Source organism: Rhamphochromis longiceps, linkage group LG3 (genome assembly GCF_057381845.1).
Source record: "Rhamphochromis longiceps isolate RC_006_pf linkage group LG3, R_longiceps_female_GT1.1, whole genome shotgun sequence".
NCBI classification, from domain to species: domain Eukaryota; kingdom Metazoa; phylum Chordata; class Actinopteri; order Cichliformes; family Cichlidae; genus Rhamphochromis; species Rhamphochromis longiceps.
The window spans coordinates 40382933-40407357 of NC_140559.1; the positions used below are offsets into that span (position 1 = coordinate 40382933).

At 39.7% G+C, this 24425-nt stretch overlaps 2 protein-coding genes across 2 annotated transcripts in view; both read right to left on the reverse strand.

The window, feature by feature from the left end:
* Positions 1–24425, reverse strand: part of LOC146674660 (titin-like) — a 414653-nt gene that overhangs the window by 78798 nt on the left and 311430 nt on the right. The gene's annotated exons all lie outside the window — the stretch shown is intronic.
* LOC146674661 (Fc receptor-like protein 5) overlaps positions 1–24425 on the reverse strand; it is a 52675-nt gene that overhangs the window by 27597 nt on the left and 653 nt on the right. Inside the window, exons 2-16 of the mRNA XM_085385193.1 lie at positions 24181–24272; positions 19419–19478; positions 19003–19066; positions 12421–12614; positions 11840–12112; positions 9411–9674; positions 9010–9288; positions 8837–8839; positions 6955–7233; positions 6402–6512; positions 6286–6301; positions 6098–6189; positions 5930–5980; positions 5789–5842; positions 5612–5674 (exon numbers count right to left, since the gene is read on the reverse strand). Of these exons, the coding sequence (XP_085241319.1) occupies positions 5612–5674; positions 5789–5842; positions 5930–5980; positions 6098–6189; positions 6286–6301; positions 6402–6512; positions 6955–7233; positions 8837–8839; positions 9010–9288; positions 9411–9674; positions 11840–12112; positions 12421–12614; positions 19003–19066; positions 19419–19478; positions 24181–24272 (1895 nt within the window). The remainder of the gene's footprint in view (positions 1–5611; positions 5675–5788; positions 5843–5929; positions 5981–6097; positions 6190–6285; positions 6302–6401; positions 6513–6954; positions 7234–8836; positions 8840–9009; positions 9289–9410; positions 9675–11839; positions 12113–12420; positions 12615–19002; positions 19067–19418; positions 19479–24180; positions 24273–24425) is intronic.

The following is a 24425-nucleotide window of genomic DNA, read 5'->3' on the forward strand; positions in this document are numbered from 1 at the left end:
CAATTTTTGCCTGATACTTTTCTAAAGGAGAGTTTTCATCAGTTCTCACAGTGTGGTATTTTTCCCAGCGCAGGTAGATCATATAAAAATGTGCAGTCCACACAGAGAACAAGTGCAGTGCTACAAAGGCACACCTGACACTTTTTATCCCTTCAACTAAGGAAATTTTTTATATTTATGTTTGATGATATCAGCATGTAGTTGTCAAGACAACACCACTGTGCTGTTATTGTCTGCATTTCTTGTTGCCTCTTTGCTAAAACAAGTCATTTACTGAACACAACATTTTTTTCTTCAACCACAGGCTGCATTTTCTCTTTTCTGGGGGCTCAGACAGAAATCATGAGTCATTTTCAGCTGATTAATAAATATCATATAGCAGACAGTTAGAAACAACATTTTTATACACATATAAGCATCACAGGTCACTGAGAGGAATAAAGAAGTGTTGTGATATTATTTTGACTATTTTTTAAAGCACAACAATCAACAACAAGCAATCATTTTGATTTTTATCTGTTTGTGACATGAATCACATTGTAAAATCTGAACGTTGACTAGTTTTTATGCATCACAATTTGGAAACAAGTAATGTATATTAACATAATTCTTAGTATTTTTTTGTTACTGACATGAAAACTATGCAATAAACATCTCCATACAGTAAGCTTTAAAGATAACGTAAAATTAAGCAGGAAGTGAGTGAACATCTTAAAGAGATTAAAAAAAAGAGAGAGACTGAATCAAACTCATAGAACCAAATCATGAAATTGTGTCATGATGGAAACAATGTCCAACACCATCCAACCTCCACTTATTACAACAGAAATAAACACAATAAGATTTGAATACAAAGATGAACCATATTATCAGTCTTCCAGTGCTGACATTAAACCAACAGCATGTCATTGTTTAATATAACTGCTGTTGATCTGGATGCTGGCAGTTCTCTAAATGTTGTCAAAATGTTCTGAGTTGGATTTTGTTGCTGATGTTGTTCGTGAGTCTTGAGTTTTGTTGAAATAATCTTTTTATGGACCTGAAACAAAATCAGAACAAATACGACGTCAAAAGTGAAAAACAAAGAAAAAATGGTGCCAAAGATATGATGATGCTTTCTGACCTTTTACACCAGGGGTGTCCAAACTTTTTTCACTGAGGGCCACATACATAAAAATATAGGAGGGGCTGGGCCACTTACTAGAAATTAGGTATATAACCTTAACTTTAGTGTATAGTTAGAAAAATCACTTAAAAGTGGTCGAATATGTTATATTGTTGAATATAATTATAGACAAAACTTCCTTCATCACAGCTTTCCATAAATGGATCTTTATTGATTTATTCAGAAAAAGCTTTGGTAGCTCATTCTCAGAACAGCAGCCTCAGATTTCTTCTTAGACAGAAGATTTACAGCACAGAGAAAAAACAATAAAGTGGAAAATGGGACGGGTAAATTTCAAGTTTGTTATTTAAGTTATTAGGCTTAGCAAAACATCTATTATCGTCTGTTTGAGACGATTATCAACATTAACAGACTGAACTGGACTTAATAACAGGAGTGCATATAATTTTAGTAAATTATTCTGGTGAGTATCAGCTGCGCTGGGTATGTAAATCAGGCCATCCAGCTGCGGTGCTGATCGCCACTCGTGGCAAAAATCCGGACAAATGTCACTTGATCAAGGAGGAGATCTGCATCAGATGAGATCAGCTGACTTCGCGTGTGTGTGCGCTGTGCACAGCGGTGTGTACTCTGTGTGTTAACAAGAAAAACGCATATAAGAAAGTGGTGCGCAAAAGCAGGGTAGTGACAGAATTGATGCGCATTATTGATATATGAAGCATGTGTACCTGCACATGCATGCTTATTAACTGTGGAATTTACTGTGGAATATATTTTTTACTCACCTAAAGTGCTCGTGCTCTCGTCCACTCCCCGCAAAACAATTAGCAGCTGTGCGGTGTCTGTGGCATCGGTGCTCTCATCGGATGCGATGGAGTAAAAATCAAAAGCACAGCTTTATCAGACAGTTGCAGTTTAATGTTGGCTGACAAGTCTTCAATGCGTCGCACAACTGGATTTCTGGACACGCTGACGTTGTTGAAGACCTGCACTTTTTCCGGTGTTCCAGATCTACTGGCGTTTAGATCAACTGGCGTTGGTCGAACAGATGTGTGGCAGACTTGCGTTTCAGGAGCTGCTACCGACAAACCAGCAAAAAACGCCAAATGTGTCATCTGTGACACTTGTGAGGTTGTCTCAAACACACTCCGTCAGTCTTGATGCTGTTGAACAACAAAATGTTTAAAAATGTGGCGAGTTTACCTGGTGATATCCTCATGCGCGACGCGATCGCGAAAACAGCAAACAATTAACACCACGCCGATGTTGTTCACGGGACAGCAAGAGTAAACGATCGGGAGACTCTTGTCGTCGTTACCGTTCCCCTCGCACGGTTTATTTCTCCGAATTCAGCGTTTTTGCTTCACAACTACAGCGTGCAGTTTACTTTGTGCACTAACATGGAGTCGAGTCAACCAGCGCCACCTCTGGCCAAGTGCCACAGCCCACAGCCAGATCAACTTGTGGCACACATCTGCAGCACGTTTGATTTCGTTTCTTGCACAACACATTTGTACCTTTCAATTGTGTCTGTTTGTGCGTCATGCAAATAAACCTTTGAAAAGAATGAAATGATATCATATATTCCTTATTGGCCTACATTTGTACAAAATTCCAAATTATATACACAAAGTCATAGAAATCACCACTCCAATTGGTCATCATGATTTTAATATTCTCTTTTTCCATAACAATGAAATATGCCTTGGACAAATATGACACATCAATATTTCATTAGTGTTGTCACATCACATCCTGTAAGCAGAGTCTGCCTGTGTCTTTTCCCTGGAAATTAATATTTCCAGCCAATATAGGCAATCCATCAACATGGCTGGGGAGTTGGTAGTTATATACAGTCTGTATAAGTGTGGTTAATCTAATGAACATTTGTAAGGAGATGGCAGTTACTGTGAATTCACAGCAGTTACACAGTGATTCGTAATAAACAGAGCCAGTGAGAGTGAGTGGATTTAAGAAAGTCAGTGACTCAGGTGTGTCGATTGGTTTGTCATCTGTTTGTGAGACTGGAGGAGACGTAGAAATCTTTTGTTTTAAATCTTAGTTAGGAAGATTCCTGTTTGAAAACAAGCACCTTTTGTGAGAAATGCAAGAAATACATCTGCAGAAAGCACACAGTTACATTCTGTCCATCATGTGGACAAAATTGAAAATGTTGAGCATTGAAAAACTGAGAACGTTGGGCAAGTTCAAAAGACGTGTTTGTAAGAACGAAAAACCAAATTGTTCCTAAAATAGTTATGGAAAGTCTAACTGTTGTATGTCTGTGTTCTACATGTTTATCTGATGGGAAATAAAGTTGCTATTGTTTTATTGCAGTTTTTGGATAATTCTGAGTGGATTTACACAGTACAGATCTAAATGACCCGCAACAAAATCAATGTCAATTGTTTGTTCTTCAACATAATACAAGGGTTCATTTCCAAAACTTGCTTATGATCTTCAATTTGTAGCAGATCCACTATCACACAGCAGCTGGAGCAGTTTCAAATGGAGGTCAGTCCACTGCTGCCACCTGTGGCCAAGTGCCACAGCCTACTACTAGATTAACTTGTGACACATCTACACCTGCTGCTATGATGACATTGAGTAGAGGCTGAGTGGCTGCACTTACCCCTGGTACATCCAGATCTACCCACAAACATGTTGAAAGATGCAATGCCAGCAATGTGGATTGTCAACACTAAAAACAATCAGTAAGCAAAGACAACAGGGATCACTTTTTTCTGTTTATTTAGCACCCACAACATTTGTAGTCACCTTCTGCACAGGGGAAGTCCACACACACCGTGTGGTACCACTTTCCACAGAAGGTGCAATCTGCAAGATTGAATGAGGTTGTCAGAGTCATTGTCTGACTGTTTATTACTAATCACCCGCTGTACATTCACAGTAACTGCCATCTCCTTACAAATGTTTATTAGATTAACCACACTTATACAGACTGTATATAACAACCAACTCTAAAATGTTTGTTTGCAGAGAAAAGACACAGGCAGACTACGCTAACGACATGTGATGTTACAACACTAGTGAAATATTAGTGTCATTTCATTCTTTTCAAAGGTTTATTTGCATGACGCACAAACAGACACAATTGAAAGGTACAAATGTGTTGTGCATGAAATGAATTCAAACGTAGTGCAGATGTGTGTCACAAGTTGATCTGGCTGTAGGCTGTGGCACTTGGCCAGAGGTGGCGCTGGTTGACTCGACTCCATGTTAGTGCACAAAGTAAACTGCTCGCTGTAGTTGTGAAGCAAAAACGCTGAAACCGGAGAAATAAACCGTGCGAGGGGAACGATAACGACGACAAGAGTCTCCCGATCGTTTACTCTTTGTGTCCTGTGAACAACATCGGCGTGGTGTTAATTGTTTGCTGTTTTCGCGATTGCGTCGCGCATGAGGATATCACCAGGTAAACTCGCCACATTTTTAAACATTTTGTTGTTCAACAGCATCAAGACTGACGGAGTGTGTTTGAGATAACCTCACAAGTGTCACAGATGACACATTTGGCGTTTTTTTGCTGGTTTGTCGGTAGCAGCTCCTGAAACGCAAGTCTGCCACACATCTGTTCGACCAACACCAGTTGATCTAAACGCCAGTAGATCTGGAACACCGGACACATTATTTTGGTGACTTTAACGAGGCCGTATTTTATGAGGTCTCCATCTGAAAAAGGCTTGCCATGTCTTGCGATGAGTTGAGCGACCTCATAGCTGGCTATTGGAGCCTTTTCCTGGACCTTTTGAGCACGAAAAAAATACTGTTGCTGACCCTGCAGGAGAGCTAACCTTTGCTTTAACTTCTGCTCTCGCTCAGCACCAGTGTAGGATGCATAGGCCTGATGTTTGATTTCATAATGACGTGGTACATTATACTCTTTCATAACTGCCACAGTTTCAGTGCAGATCAAACAGACACACGTCCCCTTGAATTCTTTGAAGAAATATTCATTCCCCCACCGTGTCTGAAATTTTCTGCACTCACTTTCTACCTTTCGCTTCTTTGGTTCTGCCACGTTTAGTAACTTGGGATAAATTTCTTCTGTGATTGTCCTTTTTGGTGAAGCAACTGCCTTGATCAGCAGTAGCTCGCCCTGGTGTTAAAACTAAGAAGTGCAATACACTCAAGCAAAAGTTGAAGTGCGGCCATATTCTATTCTATTTATAAAACTACTTGCGGGCCAATTAAAAATGGATCGCGGGCCGCAGTTGGCCCGCGGGCCGGAGTTTGGACACCCCTGTTTTACACTTTCATTCTTTAATCACACAGAACTGCAAATTTAAGAGGCTCGCTATTTTATTCAGACACGACAACAGAAACACAACATAACTAAAACCAGTCGTGATTCTGCTCATCAGCTCCACAAAACTTTGAAACTTTAGCAATGATGTCACACATTTTACTGCACATGTAATCTGATTACTAATGATTCGGTGTCTGTAGAGTTCACATTTGTACGTGAGGCTGATTCAGGATTCACATTATTGTAGTCAGAGCTCTCCTCTGTGCCATCATGTCTGCCTGTTGTGATGATGGATTATTGTGTTTAATAACATGGAGATTGTCTTCCTCTAAAATTACACAAGTTACAAAAACATTCGACCAATTATTACAGTTCATGTTTCTTGTACTCACTCCTTTTATCAAGACCTTCAAGCTGAAATCCAGATGTGATGTTGTTGTATTCATCTGCTGAAATAATGAAGTTTGATCAGTCAGAATAAATATTTACATTTCTTACAGCTCTGCTATTATCAAAGTTTATACTGTTTGTACCACTTCCAGTGTTTCCAGAGCCTCTGATTGATTCATAGACTGAAAGATCACCTACAAGTCATTGAAAATATGAAAGAAAAAAATATATTATTTATTTTTGTTTTTTGTTTAATAAAATATGTTTTTTTTTCTAAAGAGAAAGAAAAAAGTAATAATTTCTAGCCTCACAATGAAGAAGAGAGGAGTAAACCTGAGTTTCATTCTGGTTGGCTGTTTGTTGTGAAGCAGAGCTTTGATTTGTGCTCTGAGACTGAGTGAGACTGAAACATGCAGCAAAAAATGTAAGTTTAATGAGGAATAATTCAAAGTTAGCTTCATTTGAAGTTATATAAATGAAACTTAGCTGCTGCACCAACCTGTTACAACAGGGTTCTGTAAAAAACACAAACATTATTACATCAGTTTGTTTAAAAGTGTCACAGCATTAAAAAAAATATTTTTCTTGTAAATTTTCAAACAGAAAGTCTCTCACCCTTTATCTGTTTATAGCAACACATCAGCAGCAGCACGACAATAATTCCACTAACAAGTCCGATGATGAACGGAACGATAAATGAACTTCTTTCACATCCAAAACCTGAAACTAGAAAATGTCAGATTTTGGATCTGAAATCTTAATATAAAGAAACAAAAACTGATGTTTACATTGAGATTTTCTGTTTCCTGTCAGAAACTGTCAGCATGACTCTGCTCTGTGGTTTCATGTTGTGACTCCTGTTCTATACTACTTGCAGTGTTACTTGTAGAATTGTTACAGAACTAATTGTGAATTTATGTTGATTTGGAGATTTGCTGAAAATGATTGTTTCACATTCACAATCCCACCTAGTCTCCCCTCCTTGGATCACATTCCTGACACTGATTCTCTAGACTCCACATTTTACATGAATATTCATGTTCAACCATTTCCAATAAGAACATTTTTACAATGCCAAATAGGTTACCATGAGATATAATGCTGTTTGACCTTCATAGTAATCCTCAATCATCAATCTATTCAATATTGTTGCTGAATCCAAACTCACCAGTTGTGTTAATGTGAACTTCTTGGCTGTCCTCTGTGTAGTAAACTGGGTTTCCTCTTCCTCCTCTGCACCTGTAGAGTCCTTCCTGTGAGACACTGATTTGTCCATTTGAGTGGAAAACTGCATGTTGTGTGGTCAGGGCTTCAGAGGATTTCTCATCTCTGTACCAGTAGTATTTCCATCCAGATGATGATGATGGGTTCACAGAGCAGGTCAGGGTCACACTGCCCCCTACTGGAACAGCTGTGTTATCAGCTCTCAGTTTGGCCTTTGGTTTATCTGCAGTTCAGTTTAGAAAAAGAACAAAAGTCAATGACTGAATCGTGTACATACGGATGTTCACTGTTCATAGACACAAACTACATCTTCCTTGGCTGCTACCTCAAAGCACATTGTGCGCTGTCAGTCCTGCCTCCTGCGTGCTGCACAACAACATCCAATATTTAGCATTTACTGTTATTTACACTTGGCTAGATTAATGCAATCATATTGTGTTTATTATGTTGATCTTTTTTTCTTTTCTTTTTTTGCTTGTTTTCTCTGTTTTTCTCTCAACAGGTGATCTGGGAGATTTTTCACTGTCTCTCTTCCCCTCTGCTTTTGTTTTCCTTCATCTTTCTTTCTCCCTTTCCTATCCCCCAGCCATGTCTGTCCCATCTGTAACAACCAAAAGTAAAATAAAATAAAATAATAACAACAAATGGACCAATACGGCAAGACCTCGATGATCCATTTGGTAAAGTAAATCTGTTGGGTATCTGTGTTGGCCTTCAGGCATCAATTCTGACGGCTAAAGAAATGGGACAGGCAAAAAAACAGTAAATGACTGAATCAAAACCGTTTAAATAACTAGATGTAAATGGTGAACATCACCAAATCTTGGTGATCTTGAAGAGATACTAACTGTACAATCGTTTTGATCGAAGCTGTGAAAGTTTTATATTGTCTTTGTTGTATTTAAAAAGTACTTGAAGATTGATTAATAAGCTGGTCCCTCTTTAGGACCTGGGAGTTTAAAGGGATCAATCTCAATCAGCCTCCTGCTAAAGGTGAGTGGAAGTGACTCAGAGTTATGAGAATGTTAATCATAGAAACAGTACCATTATTTTTGGAGGTATGTCTGTGTGTGTTTATTTATTTTAAAAGATGGCAGTATTTGATCAGATGATAGTTCAGAATTACTTTTATTATTTGTTTTTATGGAAATTGTACATCAATTGTTATTTGTTTTAATATATTCTCCAAAAGCTGATTCTGTTCATCTGGACGTATCTTTTTATGGGAGAAACGTTTACACCTACAGGCCAGTGGACACTCTTTCAAGGATGAGGATGTACACATCCTGGACAGGGAAGAACGCTGGTTTGAGCGCGGAGTCAAGGACGCCATTTACGTGAAAAGGGAAAGACCATCTCTGAATCGAGGAGCGGGCCTAAGGGTACATCTTTCACCATCTTACAATGCTGTGATTGCAGCCATTCCCCAACTCTCTGTGAATGGTACTCGTGGTTTTTGATCAATGGGTTTTGGCCAGTGGTTGTTGATCAATGGTCCTGAGAATTTGCATAATTCTGATTAAGGAACTGACCTCCCAGCCCATTGTTCCTTCAGTGGGCGGGTTTCAGTCATTATGCAAACATACTGTTTATAAGATTGAGGAAACCTGCAGTCAGCTGAGACTGAAGAAGTCACTTGGATGAGTGACAAAACGTTTCTCCCACAAAACGCTACATCCAGATGAACAGAATCAACTTTTGGAGATTTACTTCCCTGGATGATTGAGAATGCATCAAGACGTTTGAATATGTTATTTATTTATCCTGTTTATATCATTCTTGTCCTCAGGTGATGGAGCAGCAGGTCAGCATTGGCGTCTCTATACCAGCTGAAAGTTCGTGACACAAAGTGGTGACAAACTGTCTACAATGAGGCTACTATCAGCTGCAGCTCTTTGTCTGACTAACAATGTAACATGCTTTGTAGACCATTGAATTCATCCTGTGCTGACCATTATGACATTTGTCAAATGGAGATCACACAACAAACATGACTTACTTGATGCTGACAATGTGAAGGCTTCACTCCACTCTGTTGAAGAATATGAGTCATCTCTGCGTCGACTCTTACACATGTAGTCTCCACTGCTGGACTCAGAAACTCTGAATGTCACATCATTATTGTGTGTCCACTGTGTGGGTGTCCTGGGTCCTCTCCATTCATACTCCCACTCAGTGGTTTCACCTCCTTCCTGCACCTCACATGTCAGAGTGATCGTCTCACCTCTGAATATCTGAGGCCAGTTGGGTTGTTGTTTTACAACAACTTTATTGGAAACTGTTTACACATATTAACAGTTGAGATACAAACAGAAACATGAAATCAACACAGAAAACTTCACATTGTATGTTTGATGATCATGACTGAATGTATATTTCAAACTAAATTACTGAACTCACAGGTTATCTCAATGGTGACATCATCACTTCTATCAGTGTAGTAAACTGGGTTTCCTCTTGTTCCTCTGCAGCTGTAGATTCCTCCTTCAGATACTCTGATATCTCTGTTTTGTTGACCTCTGATTTTACCTTCAGAGGTTCTTTGGGTTCGTCTGAACCACTCATATTTCCATCCATCAGAGCTCTGCACAGAGCAGGTCAGTGTCACACTGCCCCCTACTGGTATGATTGTTGTTCCTGCTGTCAGTGTGGCCTTGGGTTTATCTGCAGATATGAAAAAGGAGGAAAAATATATAAACATGCACACGATTCATTAAAAATGAATAAAAACAATCAATCATACCTACACAGATCTGAAGCTTTTCAGTCAGTGACTCTGAGTAAATGGATACGCTCTAATGATATTATTGTATTTAGCCACTTAGAAGCAATGCTGTAAAGAAGACTAGATCAAAATTTCTCCACAATGATGAGACAGACTGATAAAAAAAAAAAAGATTACTTCAAGTCGTTGCTGTTAAAGGAGGTTTTACAAGCTACTGAATCATGAGGTGTGCTTAGTTTTTTCAGGACTGTAGAGACTCATGTGAAAGCTTTCTTTGCAACTTTGCATGTGATACAGTAGATGGAATGCAAAAGATTTGTTTTCCATCCACCCGAGTCTTCCTGAGAGCAAAACTTTGTAATGAGAAAGATTACTGTAGTAATGTGTCTGTAATAATTTGAGGCCATTTTCTGGCCTTTGGTTCAGCTTCTATGACCTGAATAAAGGTGCAGCATCTGGTGCGCATGAGGCCAAACATCTTTCCTGAAAATCCGCACAAACCTCAAACCAAAATACACAAAAAGAACTGGTGACAATTACACAAGCATAGCCCCTGATAATTACAGTTTTTCATTTTAAATCCAAGCTTTGAATTCCACGCTATTTCCCAGAATGCAACACTGCTCTATTTTTAAAAAGATATGTTTAGTTCCAGTGGAAACACAAAGCCTTAATGCAGGGATAAACGAACATTTAAACAGCTTCCTAAGAAAGTCAAAACTCGATGGACAAAAGTTTTTCTATAGTAAAGAAACTTTTTTGTACAATTTGTAAACAGTAATCTGCATCCACATGTAAAACATGCATTGAAATATATTTATTTATATTTCACAGAGAATCCATTGTCTGTTATTTGGTTTTGTCATTATTTTTTATACCCAAGTCATACATATGTATCTAGTTATTTTGTGTATTTATTTTTAATATTTGAAAGCTTTTATTTTTTATAACCTTTGACTACATTTCCTGTAGTTTTGAAGGAGGCCCTGCTGGGGAGAGATGAGATTATGCTAATGATCCTGTTACAGAGGTTAAGCACAGTAAAAGTGCTAAAATGGTTCAAATCTTGGTTGCTGTATTCAAAGACACTGTTTCTTTTAAAGCTGTGCGTGTAGAAGCCCAATCACATGAAGTTGCTGAACTGAATTGATTTTTATTTAAACAGTGTTGGAGAATAAACTCAGCAGGCAAAGCAACAGCTGACTCATCTCCTCGTTGACACAACACAGTTTGCAGCAACAGTGTGAGGCCAGACCAGCTACACACAGTGAAATGAAATGGCTTCTTTCTTTGGCTTTGATCCCCCAAATTTCATAAACTGTGTCCTGGTGCTTTTAATGTGACCTCACTGAAAGACAAACAGACTGAAGAACTGCTGGTATCACTGCTGTGATTGTGCTTTCTGCTCTCAGTGTGACTCTGACTCTGACTGGCACCAAACACAAGGTTATAATCTCACACAGGCGATCTGTCTTAGCTCAAAACTACACAACAGATTTACCTGATTTATTATTTATTTATTAAAACTATCATCTCTTTACATTCCCCTTTAATTGAATCATTGTGAAGTCACAGTGGACTCAGCTGTGTGTCTGTTTGCACAGTGAGTTTCTTGGAGGGTCTGAATTGTTTCTTGATGTCGAGTTTAAAACACAAAAAAGGAAACTTCAGTTTGACTCGTAAACCAACTCACATGAAACTGTCGGTGTGAAGGCATCACTCCATCCTGTTAAGAGATAGTCACTGCTACCCCGACATCTGTAGTCTCCACTGTGGGACACTGAAACTCTGCTGATCCTGTATTCACTGGATGTTGGAGGGCTGTTTGTGTTGGGTGCTGTCCATTCATATTTCCACACCTTTCCTTCACCTCCCTGAATCTCACATCTGAGAGTGATTGTCTCACCAGTGAATATCTGAGACCAGCTGTGCTGCAGTTTCACAGCAGCCAAAACTGTTCAACAAACAAACAAAAACACACATTTAAAAACAACTCCAACAGAGACCAAAAACAAAAGAAACCATAGATATAAAGTTGTTTTATTTTTTTTCTAATTTAATTGTGAATGGTTTTTTTTTTTTCAGAGTAAAAGTAAACCCTCACCTTGTTTGTAAATTGTAAATGGAGTGCTGTCCTCTGTGTAGTAAACTGGATCTCCTCTCCCTCCTCTGCAGTGGTACAGACCTCCTTGTGAGACACTAATAACTCTGTTTGCTTCATTTCCTCTCATGAGCTGAGCTTTAGAAGAGACTGAATCACGTCTGAACCAGTCAAACTTCCAGCCAGCAGAGCCCTCCACAGAGCAGCTCAGTGTCACACTGCCCCCTGCTGGTATGACTGAACTTTGTGCTGTCAGTGTGGCTCTGGGTTTACTTGCTATGGAGTTTGCAGACAAAGAAAGAAGGAAACAAAGTAAACACTAAATCATCATGGAGAAAAATTTCTTACAGTACTAATCACACATTAAACATTCACAGAGTAATTTATCTACAAAAACAACCAATAATTCGTTTCCCTGCATGTGACACATTAGACTGTTTAACTAAAGATTTCAGTGATTTCAGTGAGAAAAACTGTTGTCCTGAGCTGCCTGCAGACAGCTGGATCATTGTTGGAGTTTTCCTGTTAAGACAGATGTAAACATGAAAACATTAAATGTCAGCATGAATCATGGTCCAACTCACATGAAACTGTCAGTCTGAAGGCATCACTCCATCCTGTTAAGAGATAGTCACTGCTACCCCGACATCTGTAGTCTCCACTGTGGGACACTGAAACTCTGCTGATCCTGTATTCACTGGATGTTGGAGGGCTGTTTGTGTTGGGTGCTGTCCATTCATATTTCCACACCTTTCCTTCACCTCCCTGAATCTCACATCTGAGAGTGATTGTCTCACCAGTGAATATCTGAGACCAGCTGTGCTGCACAGTCACTGTGATCCTGTTACGAACTAACAAACACAAACATCACTGTTTCCAGCAGCAGCCTTTTGTCATACTTGTTTGAATGATTTGTTGTGCATTAATCTTTCAAAATAACCCAAATATCAATGTTCGGATTAACTGTGTAATTGTACAGACACACTTAATAGGTTAACCTGTTAACTACTTTAACATTTTGTTAAGCTGTATTTCTGTGTTGGTTCCTCTGCAAGCTGAAATTTCAAAACTTATGGCTTCAATATAATGTATTATATATTATTATAATTTAAAAACAGGTGCAGTGATCTAGGATGAATATGCTATTTTTATGTTTCATTGTATTTTTTCTGTTCAGATCAATACATTTATATATTGCTATTTCACTGATTACCCTGCATGCTATGTGATTTAATGTTTTTCAGTAACTAAAGGTGTATAAATACTCCATGCAGGTCTTCTAAACATTTAAAAAATCTGTAAAAACATACTGAACAAGAAGAAAAAGACAGAAAACTCAACGCCTCCATCTGTGCCTGTACAGCCACCGTTTAAAATGGATCTCTTCAAGACTTTGTTGTTTTATTTCAAATGAAATGTTTACACTCACCAGTTTCCCGAACCGTGACTGAGTCACTTTCTGTTATGGTGACAGTTTTCCCTTCAGCTCTACAGGTGTAATTTCCTCCTTTAAAAACAGAGATTGCTCTGCCTGACTCATCAGTTATTATGGACTTTTCTTCAGATGACGTTTGTCTGAACCACTCATATTTTAAGTCAGTAGATTCCTTCACATCACAGGTCAGTGTCACACTGCCCCCTGCTGGTATGATTGAACTTTGTGCTGTCAGAGTGGCCTTCTCTCTAAATTCTGTAAGTTAGAAATACAAAAAAAAAAAGAAAATTACAGTCTCTTTGATATGAAATGTGAATAATGTTAAATCACTTTTTCAGTGTCAGTGATGGTCTGGGCATCATATCCATGGAGGGAAACACAGAATTCTACAGGCTAGGAAACTCCACCCTGACTTCCATAAGGTACTGCTTGGACCCGCTGTCAGACCCTGTGCTAGTGCAGGTGGTCCTGGGTTTCGCCTGGTGCACGACAATGCTCAGCCTCCTGTGATGAGACTATACAGGCATATCCTGGAGGATGACTTAAATTCAACTGAACACCTCTGGGGTATTATGTTTCTGTCTATCGGGCACTAAATTATATGATATTTGCACATTTGCCAAGTGTATTTTTCGATTCAAAACTGAGACATTTTTGTTAAATTTGTTTGTATTTATTCTGTTCTTGTTCTACTGAAATAGCACATTCAACATATTTAAACTCTTTTCATCACACAGTATTAATAGTTTTCAGTCATGTTACCGGCTCACTACCCTCGTGGGCAGAACATGATGTCCAATAGTGGACAGTCAGTAATGCTGGTGGGAAAAAGTAGTCAAGACTATTTGGATCATCTATCCACAGAAGAAACATGAAGATATGAAGAGAATTTCTGGGTCTTGTGATTCATATTCTGGCAGCTTTATTTAAATCCCTGGAAATGTTTAAGTCTCTGCCAGAGAATAGTATTCATCCTTGCAATTCACAGATTCCAAGAGTATTTACTTCTATTATTGTCTGTGTATTTTTTTTTTTATAAATACACCTTTGAGTCCTTCAGTTAATACAACAAAAGTACATTGTGATAGTCCGTACCCCAATACATTAAACAGGTGAGGCAATATATCTGTTCTAGTTTTGACATGAGTGGTACTGGTTTACCAATTCAGTTTGTAAAAATTATTAAATAAATGCACAGAAATAAATCGTATGTCAGAGTGTATCAGTAAATCACACTCTGGCTCTCACCTGGTAGTTTTAAAACTGAAATTTATTACATTTAATTTCAAATGTATCGTATAAAATAAAATAAATAAAAAGCTCCCTCAACCTCATCCTCCAGTAATTCCCTCTTCCATTTTTCACTTTCTGTTATGTTCCAGTAAGGGTGGAGCTTCACGTATGCTGGGAGCACTGTAGCTCCAGCCTTAAACACTGAGACACCTAAATCTCCATACTGGCACATCAAATGCTCAGTTAAATCTTATTCACTCTGATTCTTACTGAGCCACATCTCTGTCATATATATTGACCACTTGGCCACACTCAGCTTGCTCACTTCTCCCTTCTACTTCCTGTTTGTAACCCCAAATTTATTCTGACTCAACCTCTTCCTGGTTTTGCTGAAGAAACCAGAAAGATACAGAGAGCCAGGGGCTTTCTCTCCATGGATAACCAGCCCTCCACATTTATCACAGTAACCTGCTTGGTATCTATAGAAGTATACTACTTAATAATTTAGGTTCTAAGTTCAATACTGTTAATATAAAAAAGAGCAACAAAAGAAAAAAACACACCTTACCTTCAGCATTTCCATACAAGATTTTACTGAGCACTAAAATAAAGATTGAAACATTATCAAAGTGACAGAAAATCATCTCATTATGAACTAAAACATTTATAAGAAGGTGAATTTTCAGATGACACATTCCTGCTCATTCTCTAATTGCTGTGCTTGTAGACTTTAAACTGCTAGTGTAAAACAACAGATTGTAGCACTAATCAAATTCTCAAACTTGTTCTCCTGCTCAAAAAAAAGAAAAACTGTTTCTTTATTCAGTGCCATATAAATAGAAAAGTAATCAGTAATGTACTTACAGAATAGCCCCAGTACACAGAGTAAAGACCACTTCATCCTCACATCCAGCTCTGCTGCACTCTGATCCACAGCTAATCTTTAAGTGTTTTGGTTTCCAAAAATAATTAAGCAGAAGAAAGAGCTGCTGTACTAAATATAGATAAGACTGTAACTTCTTCTTCTCAGTGGCCTCCATGCTTCCTTCCCATTAAAACTGAGCTCAAACATCTGCTGTAACTTCGACCGCAGCAGTGTTTGTGTTTCCTGTCCATTCAGAACATACATGTTTGTTCCTTATGTTGTTCCCTTTCTATTTTCTATTAAAAATGTTCTGTTACAATTTTTAAAGTCAGACAGCATTTTCACTCAGCTTATAGTTTTACTCCTTTCTTTTTTAACCAAACTGCTGTGGTCCATTGGATTGTTATCATAGCAGAATATTTGTCAGGTTTTTGGACACTGTCAGCGGCTGGATGTCAGCATATTTGACTCTGACAGTCCTGAGAGGCTTCATGCAAAACACGATGGACTCTAGCTAAAGTGAACACACTTGGTTTGGTCTTTGCTGACTAAAGAATAATCCTACTACGCTGCAGAAAAAGATTTTGACTTTTTATCAGTTCTCACAGTGTGGTATTTTTTCCCATTACAGGTAGATCATATAAAATGTGCAGTCCACACAGAGAGCAAGTGCAATGCTACAGGGGCACACCTGTAAATTTATATCCCTTTAACTATAAGAAAACTACTTAAACGGAAATTTATATTTGAATTATGTCCATTGAATGGGCTGATTACATCTGTAGAGGGTGAAATAGATGAAGAATAAAAAACAATGTTTGTGTGGAAAACTACACCAATCAAAATGATCCAATTCTTTTCCAATATGCAACATACTGTGTGTGTGGTTTCCATTTCACAAAGACTTTAACTTGTAGACTCATATACTGCACACACTTACACTGTACACATTTAAACTTAAAACCAGATGACCAACACATGTTCTTTGTTTACGGTTTTATTATAGTTTGCAGATATTTTTAACTGAATAATAATAATTTAGTGAATTGCTGCGGAAGCTCAAAAAAGTCACATATCAGGACTTATTGAAATCCATCTTTATATGATGTTGAGGGCAGAGAGAAAGAGACAGAGTGTTTTTTTTAATTAATGTGAACAATTACAGCAGAGACTCTTACAGGCAGCTGCTTTTCAGCATGAGAAACAAGCTTTTCACAGTTTCTCTTTATGCCCACAGATTTAATGGCCACAGTGACTTTATTCGAAAACTGTTTTCACATAGTGTCATGCAATGTAGCAGTGACAATTATTACTATCACTCCAGTATGGACAGGTCATATAAACACGTGTGATGCACACAGAGAGCGAAAAGTGAAATTTCCACTGTGCTCTTTGTCTGAATTCCTTGTTAACTCTCTGCTGTGAGCTGATAACATAAAACAAGACATCTGCTAGAGTCAGATACTAAAGATCACATATTTCACACTTTGTTCTTACTGCTGTTGGAACATGTTAGATACAGTCAAGGTTTATTACAAAATGTTTATAAAAAATATATGAATATAAAACGCATGAATATTAAATAGGAATACATCTGCATTTGTTTTATACTATAAGAGAGTACTATGTCTATATCAGGGGTCGGCAACCTTTCTGATGACGAGTGCCATCTAAAATTTCCTCAGAAGTCAATGTGCCATATGACTGCATTAGCAATAAATTTAACAACGCTCTATATTAACAGTTACACACAGAACCACTTTATAGAACTATATTTGTTTGCAGATGTTGGCAGCTATCAGTGAATAGTTATCAGCTATTTTGAAACAACAAAAAGCCACTTTTTTATCCATAACAGCAAATGAACTGTACAACAGAAAATGCAAATGCTATTTATGGTCTCCTCACAACAATGATAAGAAAAATAAAATGGGCCAATATGGCACGTTTGTTAATACAGAGATACACATGTTAATGTTATTAATTCACTGCGTGTCGTGCCCAGGGCTGGATTGGGACAAAAAATCGTCCCGGGCATTTTTACTAGAGACCAGCCCACCAGGTATTAAAGCCATAAAGCCTGAATGAAAGCAAACACTGTTGTGACAGTGACGTACAGTCTTGTTGGTATATGTATGATTTCTATACATTTTACATCAGATAAAAACTTTGGTTGTAAGCTTCAGATAATTATTTAATAAAAGCTAGATATTTTAAATGAGAATAAGAAAGTATTTTATTTGTGCCCCCTTCTCCCTGTTAATGCTCTACCTGCCCCCCTGGCAAAACCTTGCTAGACCCGCCCCTGCACAGTTACCAGCTGTCAGCTAAGTAAAAAAAGGATCCTGGTGTTATTTGTCTCTCAGAAACAGTTCTTAACTTCCCTTCAACTCATTCATGTGACCTAAAAGGTAAACCTGTTTCTCCATCACCTGTTCAGCTCTGATGATTCAGTAAGGACATCTCCTGGTTTCATCTTCATGTTTCCCTCTCACCACATATCCAAACCGACATCATGACCAGCAGCTTTACAGCTGTGGCTCCAGCAAACATCAGCTGATACTAGAAATTAATATTAAATAAATTCTAACAACAGCTGATCAAGCTTAAACGTTCTGCTGTTGTTTAGCACGACATCCGCTGGTTTCCTCTTTCTGGTGCAAAGTGGGCAATGAACAAGCAAGAGAGAAAAGCCGATCAGCTGATCATTGATCAGTTTCATGATTAAAGTAGCAACAGGAGAGAATAAGAGAAGAAGAGGCAGCTGTGCAGCAAAGACACAGAATAAATCCAGCTTTGTGTCTTTTTCCATTGTAGCTGAAGTCCGGGACAAACTGTGTCCCCTCTCAGCTCAACACGAAACGCCTGATATTTTCTCTGAAAATGGGTCTCTCGAGTTATTTTTACACATTGACCAGCATCTGGCCAATCCACCACCTTTCATTGTTTATACCGTTGCAAAAAATAAAAATAAAAAAAAAAATCATCGGCCCATAAAAACGAAAAATCAACATTGGCCCACCGAGCAAATGTCCGATGGCTGGTCCAGCTACGGTCATGCCAACAGTTAACCCTTCGCGTTCCAGCTGTGGCACGCGTGCCCTGGTTTGCTGACCCCTGTTATATATGATATTATGATTGAATATTGTAACTGTACATAAAGCTGAGCATGTCTGATATTTGGGCAAGAGTGGCTTCATAAAAAGCTTCTTCTTGGCTTTGCTGCTACAGCTCTCCTCACTGACCTGTAAGACAAGCACAAAGAGACAAAGTGATTTCCAACATGTAAAGATATTATGAGCTGAAGACATTTAATAATGTGAAGAATAAATCAGCCTGCATGGCAGCAGAATTACTGAGAGAGCTTCCTGATGTGACTTCAGAATAAACTGCTGCATCAGCTGCAGGACTTGATTTTCCTGTGAATGACGAGAAGATCATTGAAAACAATAATATCATTAACCAGGAGGAAACTGGATGTCTCCACTAATGCAAAGATAAAAGAGTAGATTTTAAATAGCTGACAAAGTGTGAATACATAAATATAAACTATAAAATAAACAGATTTACATTGTAAGAGCAGATAAACATGATGAACAATATTCAGTGGAGATGATGGCAGACTTTGCTCACCTTTGTTTTTCTTGGCTTTTTCTTTTTTTGGGCTGTTTGACCTCAGCATACATCAGACTGTCCTCTAAAAGAGACGTCAGAGCTCAGGACACATTTGTTCAGCACAGATATGATGACAAGAACATTACAGAGTAAAAACATGAGAGAAACTGTTTAGTTTGGGGACATATAGATGGACAATACCATACTGTACAATAACAATATCATTCTGTATATGAAGCAGACAAACTTACACTAAACTCTGAACGGCCCTCGATGTGTATAAGATTCAGTCTGCTGATGTGTAGTGGTCGTATGTAGTAGCTAAGCTTGGTCAGTGAATAACTAAACTCCATGTTGACCTATAATTACCTGCAATATAACGATGTGATGACACATTCAAGTACAAACACTGAATGAGACTGTTGTGACTGTACCTGCAGCTCCCGTCTTCACCTCAGAGTAAACAGCACTCTGCTCTGGTTTATGATGCTTCTCTGTGAAGATGATCAGATTAATGAAAATAATTAAAACATTTTAAACACTTTAAAAACTTTCCAGGCTTTTTTCTACACTGTGTGTTTTGTGTACTCACTCTTCTAAGGTTTTGAAGTTTAATAAGAGAGTATGTGACGTCTCCGGGTTCATCTGCACCTGAAATGTAAGAATGTTTGTAAACACATCACACCAAACATCCTCCAGCTTCTCTCTTCTGAGGGGCACCAGACAGGGATGCCCACTCTCCCCTTCACTGTTTGCAATTTTTATTGAGCCACTAGCAGCAGCAATTAGACAGGCTACAACAATTAAGGGCATAAAATGTAAGAATATAGAACGTAAAATCAGCCTTTATGCAGATGATGTGTTACTTTTTCTCCAAAACTCACAAACCAATATCTCTGGGGTAATTGCATTGATAAATTCCTTCTCAAGTGTCTCAGATTATTCAATTAACTGGTCGAAATCAACAGTTCTTCCGATTAATTGCTCCTTCCATAACTCTTCTCCTTCCCCACTGCAATGTGGAAATATAAAATATTTAGGTATTAATGTCTCTCCTAAACTTTCAGAATTAACTAAATTAAACCACATCCCACTTTTAAAGACAGTAGAAGGCGACCTGGCTAGATGGAAATCTTTACCCATATCACTCATGGGAAGGGTCGCCGCTATAAAAATGATGGTCTTGCCAAAAATAAACTATTTATTTTCAATGATCCCAAATAAGCCATCACAAGATTGGTTCAGATCTCTAGACTCGTATATTTCTAAATTCCTTTGGAAAGATAAACCCCCACGTATCAGCTTAAAAACACTACAAAGGACCAAGGATAAAGGAGGATTAGATCTGCCTAACTTTAATCACTATTTTTTAGCCAACAGGCTTCAGTTCATCTCTAGATGGTTTAAACACACCCTCTTAGATGAACCTTGGATAGATGTAGAACAGGCACTATGTAATAACCTAGAAATTTCAGACCTACCATTTATCAGCTCAAACATCAAACGACATGAATGCTTTAAAAGCATCAATATTAGCTCTTCTCTGACAGCATGGTGGGAGTTTCTAAAAATGACAGAGTCTTCATTAATCCCATGCAAAAGTACACCTATCTGGAACAATCCGGACATATTACAAAACAATAATATGATAAACTTTCCAGATTGGAATTGCAAAGGAATTAAATACTTGGAACATATGTGGGAAGGAACAGACTTTATTTCGTTTGACAGACTAGTTGCACATTATGGGATCAACAAGAAACGATTTTTGGAATATTAACAAATTAAATCCATAGTAAAAAAAAGAAATTTAATCCCAGTGAAGCTGAATTACAAACACCACCAAGTGTGGTACAATTTTTTAGTCTAAAACCCCCCAAATTATTGTCTAAAATATACAGAACACTTTCTAAAATAGATGAATCAATATCCCTTCCTATTGTAAAATGGGAAGCAGATTTATCAATCAACTTAGACCCAAACCTTTGGTCTCAGATATGCTTAAAAACCTTTCAATGGATCAGAAATCCCAGTTTGCAATTAATACAATACAAAATATTACACAGAGTGCACTATACTGGTCATTGGATGTTCAAGATGGGCTATACGCCTTCCAACAACTGCTCACACTGCACAGCAAATACAACGGACAATTACATCCATGCTCTTTGGTTCTGTCCACCAATTCAGAAATTCTGGCGTGAGATATGTGAAGACTTATCAAAGTGTCTGAAATGTAACATTCCAGCCTCCCCTTTAGTGTGCTTGCTGGGCAACTTGGATGAGGTCACTGCAGAAATAAACACAGCCCACGTTGTTTTACGGCCCTATGCATTGCCAAGAAAATGGTCCTCATTAACTGGAAAAATAAAAATAATCTTAATTGTAACCAATATAGAAACCATCTAATAGATCACATTAGTCTTGATACAACATCTGCCATCACATTTGATCAATCCCTTTGGGCTCCTTTGATCGGCTTCATCACCTAGTGGGGCTGGGGGATCATGGTTTGGTCCTGCCTTCGCTATTGTGGTTGATATGGGGGTAGGGATGGCCTTAGGGCGTCTGGGGAGTCCTTAAGGACGTTTCCCTAGAGGGACTAACCTGAGGGATGTGGCCATGACCTGGTTAGGAGCTCTGGGGCTCTTGGATGGTGTTTTCCTTGTGGCTGCGTACAGCGGAGATGGGGGAGGGTCTGTGCTGGCGGACATTGGTTACTGGCCTGGTAGCCTGGCTGCCCCTGGGAGGGTCCGGGACGGGCGTGGAGGCTTGGGGGTCTGGGGTGCTCCGCCCCCCGGTCTGGGGTGCTGAGGGCCCCGGTCCGGATGGGCCTGGGCCCCCTTGCCCTGGTGGGTTCCAGAGTGTGGGGGTCCCTACTGGGGTCAGCGGGGGAGCTGGCCCCAGGGAGGGGCTGCTTGCCCCTCCCTTTCTTCCCTCCCCATCCTCAGCTGCCTCCCTATTCCCGCTCTACCACACCCTCCCACACACGCAGGGCTTGGGGTGCAGGTATGTCACCAGGGTGCAGGGGAGGCACTCCCCCTCTGTCCCGTTCTGGCCGCCTGTGCCTCAATTTTATTCTGCAACCTAGACATCCACATTACTCACACTCTCACATAACACATACATATAGGGCCTTGGGGGTGGGCACGTTTTACAGCATCCAGAGGATGGTCGGTGTACTCCAACCCACCTCTGGCGCTGGTGCCCTACCCTCAATTTTAAATGCATTTAGACACTAAGGGTTTTCGGGAAGAGCCGTGCTGCTCTCTGAGAGGAAGCTAGTACCATGCTCTCCTGAGTTTTAAATGCACTTTAGAACAGCACACAGCAACACTACATATGAGCGGGCGTAGGGAGGTTTGAGGTCTTCACTCACCCCGGTTCTGTTAGCCGTCAGACTGGGGTCTGGGATGCGGGGCCTCCCCGCTACTGCAGATAAGGAGGTGGTCTGCTTGCCTCCACCCCAGAGAGAAGGGTTACATCTCCTGGGTCTAGATGCGGCTTGCCCCTCTGAGGGTGGGGGTACCTGGACCTGGGATATAGAGTATGTTTGGGGAGTGCCACTGTCTGTGCAGTGTCTATTTGTGTCTGTCTACACGTTGGGTAAGTGCCAAGTATTTGGTTGTGCATATGGTGTGGGAATGCACGTCTGTGTCCGCGTGTGCCTGTTCGTCTGTGTCTATATGTCAGGTTGGGTCTTAGACTCAACCTCTCTGGGTACATCTCAGGCCCTCTAAAGTATGGAGGCCTATCTCCCCTCACCACACTCCCTGCCGGTGGCTGATGCCCTCAGACGTTGGTGTGTTGGTGGTCCTTGTCGTCTGGGGCTGGGCGCTCATGTATGTACCAGCTCACACCTGGTGGCCGATTGGCGGGGCCGGGCGCCTGTGGCCCGGCTGGGCTCCTTCCGGGGGGTGGGATGCCCTCAGGCCTCTGGCCTCTGGGCCTGAAGCTCGGTCCTCTCTGGCACAGCTGGCTGCCGGCAGAGCCCGCGGGCACGCCACTGCAACCCCCTCTGGCCTCTGCTCCGTAGCTGCGGGGTGACCTCTCCTTTGGGGCTCTACTCAGCTTTTCCCAGGAGGGTGGCATGGTCCCCCCCCTCCCTTTGGTGGTCCTCCTCGGGTCCTTGTACTCTGGGGCCTCTGGATGTCTGGGGCCTGGATCTCCTCCATACCTGCTTCATACCCTGGTGGACGGGGCTGTGGCTCCCCACACTCCCTAGCAGATCGTTACATGGAAAAACCTTTGGAATACAAGCATGCTGATCCACACAGGTATGCACACAGGTGTACACACAGGTGTTCACAGACGCGAACTACAGCTTTCTTGGCTGCTGCCTCAAAGAACATTGTGCGCTGTCTATCTTGCGTGCTGCACAATATCGTTTATTATTTAGTATCTACTGTTATCTACTGCTAGCTAGTTTATTGTGATGGTGCTGTTTTTTTATTATGTTGCTCTTTGTTGTTTGCTTTCTCTTCTGTTTTTTTTCTCCATACAGGTGATCCAGGTGTTTTGTTTGTTTGTTTGTTTGTTTTTGTTTTTGTCTTTCTTCCCCCCCTTCTCACCGTCTCTTCTCCCCTTTGGTTTTCTTTCTCTCCCTCTCTTTCTTTCATTCTTTCTCCCTGTCCTATCCCCCAGTCATGTCTGTCCCGTTTGTACCAACTGAAAATAAAATAAATTCATAATTATAATAAAGGTCAATCAAATGGACCAATATGGCAAGGCCATGATGATCCACTTGCTAAAATAAATCCGCTTGGCATCCTTCTTGGCCTTAAGAAAACAATTCTGATGGCTAAAGATCCAAACGGGACACAAAAAAAAACAAAAAAAAAAACATCACATCCAATTTCATTAGTTGTGTTTAAGTCAAATCCAGGACTGTCAGATATTTTCAGAGCATGAACCCATCATGGTGTTACTGTTTGTGTTGTTCTGATATGAAACAACAACATTTGTGGATTCTTTCAGTCCAGTTAAAGATACAATCAGGTTGTAAAATCCTGTTTGTTTCTGATCTTTTGTGCATGTAGTCAGTTGGTTATTTGGATGTTTGTCCAGCTGGATTTTGATAAATGTTCTTTGAGAAGCTGCTGAGCACAAACTGAACCTAAGAAATGTTCCTGTTAATGGAGACTGAATGAAAAGTCAATATTAATAATGATAATAAAGATCGGTTTAAGTGCTGACCAGGATGAAGAGAGTTGTATTCATGAGTTTCATCCTGGTTGACTCCATGATTTGTGGAAGAGCCCGGACTGTGACTCTCAGACTGGATCCACCTGAAACAGGAAATAAACACAATAAACTCAAAAGTAACTGATGTTTGTTTAAAATGATAATAAAAAGTATTTTACCAACCTGGTGAAGCAATCTGTGAAAGAGACAAATGTTATTACACATGTTTGTGATGTAAATTGTTCGATCAGAATACA